Genomic DNA, 4,354 nt, shown 5'->3' with positions numbered 1-4,354 from the left:
GCTGCTGTAAATCTAACGTGGGTGAAAAAGGTTCTTCTGATAGTGCTCATGATGGAAAGTCTCCAGGAAAAGAAGCTGCGCCATTGTCTGTTCAACCAGCTGGGGGACCTGGACCTGTAGCCAAACCTGCCGCTGCCGCTGTCAAACCTGGTCAACCAGCACCAGCACCCGCTAAAAGCCAAGATCAACCAGCAGCGCAAAGAAAGGCCTCTAAACGCTGCGGAATTCCTGGCTTTGGAGGTTGTGGAAACTGTGGGGGCTGTGGACATGGTTTCGGAGGCTTTGGAGGATGCGGAGGACTAGGATATGGAGGATTAGGGTGTGGAGGACTAGGATATGGAGGGATTGGATATAGAGGATTTGGTTATGGAGGCTATGGACTACCAGGTTATGGATATGGTTTCCCCGGCGGCTATGGCGGTTATGGCCTAGGATTTCCAGGTTATGGATATGGTTACGGTTTCCCATTCGGGTTTGCTCGATCAAAAGTTCCTCAGAAGAATAGAGACGTGAAGCCCAATACTCGTGGGGAAATCCCTGTGGCAGACGATTACACTCAAAGGAAGAAGCAAACTATTCACCTTGGATATGGCTATGCCAGTGGTGACAACTATCGTCTTGGATATGGATTTGGTGGGATGGGAGGTAACTAACGCAAATCTTTCTAAGACCTGTTTTAAAAGTCAATAGTACCAAATGTTTTCAGCTGGAACGAGTTTAAAATTTGGCCTGCCGGAAAACCTTTCGCTCTACTCTGTTACTTGGCGACGCCACAGCTTAGTCATAGACTTCTAAGAGGGTCACAGTGGGGTTACTAGTTAGCCGTAAAACGGCCAAAAAACGTGGTTGTAAAATGGGCGAGTTGTAAAAAGTTTTCCTGTCTACATTGTGTCATTTGTACCATTTGGGATTGACCGTAGCCGTAAAATGGCCAAGCTGTTAACCATCGGCCATAAAGCCGATATGATGATCAGTATAATTACTAACCAACCGTTTCTACCATATGCGTAGCGCACATTTCGAGCGTTAGGTCTTCGTGAGAGCAAATGACAAAGGGCTAACGCTCGAAACGTTAGCGTTGAATTATTATTAGCGTTGTATTGTATTGTATTGTACAGCCAATTTATGTTTTTGTTAGTGCATACATTCCAGAATCGTGTACATATGTTGTTTTATTCGAGAAGTTTTACTGCGATCTGTATGCAAGATATGGTTATGTTCGTCTTTCCTAGGTTTAGCTGGCTATCATGGAGTTGGTGGCGTTACTGGAACTTCCGTCTATCGCTCTAAAATACCAAAAACAAGTGTGAAAGGCATTAAAAGATGGGGCTGGGGACATGGTGGGTATGGAGGACATGGCTTTGGACACGGATTCGGTCATGGCCATGGAGGGTGGGGATATGCTGCACCTTACGGTCATCCCATTACCCATCCGGGATTCACCAGCATTGGATTTCCTGGACATGCCTTGGCAACGTTTGATGTCAAAAACAGTATTGCCCAGAAGCGGGGAAAACAAAAGCGACAAATAGTTCCTTTTGGTGCCGTAAGTCCTGGTCCACTGGCCTTACCTGCAGCTATGCCTGCTGCACTGCCTGCTCTTGCACCTCTGGCTTTGCCTGCTACATACCATGCTCCTGTGTATGCCCCAGTTGCACACCCTGTTGCCACTATTCCTTCCTACGCCGCTGTGCCCGCGGCAGGCGCACTACCAGCGACTACTTTACCCGTTGGCTGTAAGTATACTTTTTCTATTTTTGATGCTCTTCGTGGTTTCACTACAAAGTTTCTAACATTGTTGACGTTCCCTCTATGATCACTAAGGTTATGGACAATGGACAACTGTGGTTGATTTTTTTTTCTGTAATAAAAACATTGATGTATTTTATTCCAGCTGAATGCATCACAGTCGTCGGGTTCGTGCTGTTGTTGTTGTTTTAGTTTGTGTCATGCACTGAATTCTACTGTAAAATACCATTAAATACTGGATGACAATAGACGCTATTACCTGAACTGTTTTTATCGCCCACTCAGTTTCAACTTTTGTGCCGTTTGCTTTGGGAGAAACTTCAAAGACTGCAAAATTCTGCCGCCCGACTTATTACGCGAGCGAAAAACTTTGAACATATTAGTCCAGTCCTCATTAATATACACTGGCTCCCTATAGAACATCGTGTTATTTTCAAGCTGCTTCTCTACACCTATAAAGCACTTCATGGTCTGGCTTCTGATTACTTGGCAAATCTGTTAACTCTGTATACACCTGTCCGCTCTCTCCGTTCCTCAAGGTCTATTAATCTGTTTGTCCCAAGATCTAGAACCTCTACCTATGGCAACAGATCCTTTGCGTGTGCAATCCCCATGCTTTGGAACAAACTTCCTGATTTTATAAGATATTCGGAAACCTTAGATTCCCTTAAAACCAGGCTCAACACTTACCTTTTTAAAATTGCTTATAATTTTTAGTTAATTTGTATCTTATATTTGTACTTCAAATCTTATGTAAAAGCATTGAGACTCATGTATAATGCGTTTTAAGAACTGTAATTATTATTATTATTATTATTATTTTCGAGGTCTTTTGACCTTGCGAACCGAGAACCAGCTTTCTTGTACTGAAGATTTTTCCTCCTCCTTTTCTATCACCTCAGAAAGTCTTTTTCCAAAAATTAAGCAAAGTACACTGATCGTAAAATTCGGAAATTATTTTTTACGGGAGAAATTTTTTCTCTGACGTGGCGAAGATTGCTAAGCGTTACGTTGCATGTTACATTATTTTTTATCGTCGCTAACCTTATCGACGGTGGTTCTCGACCAGTGAGCGCGCAAGGTTTCTACAGTTATATAGAAAGTATCATTATTATACTTATTATTATCACTATTATTATTATTATTATTATTATTATTATTGTCACTATTATTACCGCAATCTTTATTACTATAACCCCATTGAATGTCACGGTATGTTTACATGGGCTTATCTGATTGAATTTCAGTCCACCTTGGTGGGCCAGCAGTTGCCGGACTGGCTCTAGGCCGCTCTAATACGCCACAAGGTTTTGGACCTTTTGGTAACATAAAAAGATCCGAAATGCCAGAAGAATAATTTAACGCGTTACAGGTAGGCAAAATTCAAACGTTAACAGAACTTGCAAACTGGCTCCTGCCTAAGGGTTTGTTTTGTGGTAAACCTGTTCAGCCTCGTATTAGTAAACGCGTCACCTCTATTGTACTTAAATATTCGTTTTGTTATACTTTGCTATCAGTAATGTTGTCATCACAGCTCCGAAACGTTGAGCAAGAATTTTCCCTTTAATCATTTTGGCCTGTATTTGCTTCAAAAAAATCTCTTTTGATGAAATGAAGATGACTGATTTTGCAATTACTGTGACTCGTGTTCGTGCGAACAGTAGACGGTCCTGTTCTGTTAGATACTCGTTCTCCATCGCTTCTTTGTTATCCGCCGACTGCCGTATATTCTCTTCATTCCTTTTTAGAGTAGAATGCGGGGAAATTAATCCCAGTTAGATCAACACTCGTTGAAAATGGCTCACAATTCATGTTCCTTGGCACTTCATGATATCGAAGCTGCAAATATCAACTTCCTTGCACAACCTATTAAGAGAGAGACAGCGAGAGAGAGGGAGACAGAAAGGCGGCGGTGAAATGCATGACAGTGAACTTACATAGATTTTCCTCAAAACTCTTCTCGATTCACTCGGTGCTTTCCCTTCCCATTCACAGAACTTTATGTCCCGTGGGGACAAAAGAGCGAGGATCAACTTTGTAGGCAAAGAAAATCAATGTGTTGTGTCAAAAATTATGAAATTATTCTTTTTTTTTTTTCAGGTTGAAAAAAAGAACACGGAAAGTCCATCATATAAGAAATCACAGGGAAAAAAATGAATTTTTGTTTTGTATCGTCAAGGAGAAAAGCTTTGTTAAGAAGTGCTATAGTTCATTTTTTAATTATGTACGCGGTGTGGTCATGTTCCTGATCTGCACACAGACAGTAAATAATTTACCAGAAACGTTTTTAATTTCAATTTGTCGAAAATAAACTGACATCACTGATTTACATACGATTGGTTTCTTTCTTTCTCCAATCTCATTCTTCCACTGATATGAATGGATTTTGGTGGATAAGAGACAATTCAGTGTCAATCATAGTTGCCGGGAAAGAAAACGTATATTAGTGAAAATCATGACATGTCATGACGGCGATGGCTGGCAAATCTATATTTAATGCAGTAGCACATTAGCTGTTCTCAATTTGTCCCATAAACCGTCAGAGAAAGCTGTGTTTGTCGATAACACTTGTTAAGGTGTGTTCTTTTGACTACCCATATTTCCT

At 41.2% G+C, this 4,354-nt stretch overlaps 1 protein-coding gene across 2 annotated transcripts in view; it reads left to right on the top strand.

Annotated features, from left to right (window-relative positions):
- LOC111329154 (uncharacterized) overlaps nucleotides 1–4,078 on the top strand; it is an 8,974-nt gene extending 4,896 nt beyond the window's left edge. For both annotated transcript variants that reach the window (XM_022933762.2, XM_022933763.2), the window contains exons 2-5: nucleotides 1–645; nucleotides 1,233–1,736; nucleotides 2,997–3,121; nucleotides 3,850–4,078. The exon at nucleotides 1–645 is cut by the window's left edge. In XM_022933762.2, coding sequence (XP_022789497.2) covers nucleotides 1–645; nucleotides 1,233–1,736; nucleotides 2,997–3,106 — 1,259 coding nt within the window. In that variant the 3' untranslated portion in view covers nucleotides 3,107–3,121; nucleotides 3,850–4,078. The remainder of the gene's footprint in view (nucleotides 646–1,232; nucleotides 1,737–2,996; nucleotides 3,122–3,849) is intronic.
- Nucleotides 4,079–4,354: the final 276 nt, after the last annotated feature.

Source organism: Stylophora pistillata, chromosome 1 (genome assembly GCF_964205215.1).
Source record: "Stylophora pistillata chromosome 1, jaStyPist1.2, whole genome shotgun sequence".
Classification (NCBI taxonomy): Eukaryota; Metazoa; Cnidaria; class Anthozoa; order Scleractinia; family Pocilloporidae; genus Stylophora; species Stylophora pistillata.
This window is presented reverse-complemented; position numbering and strand designations above follow the sequence as displayed.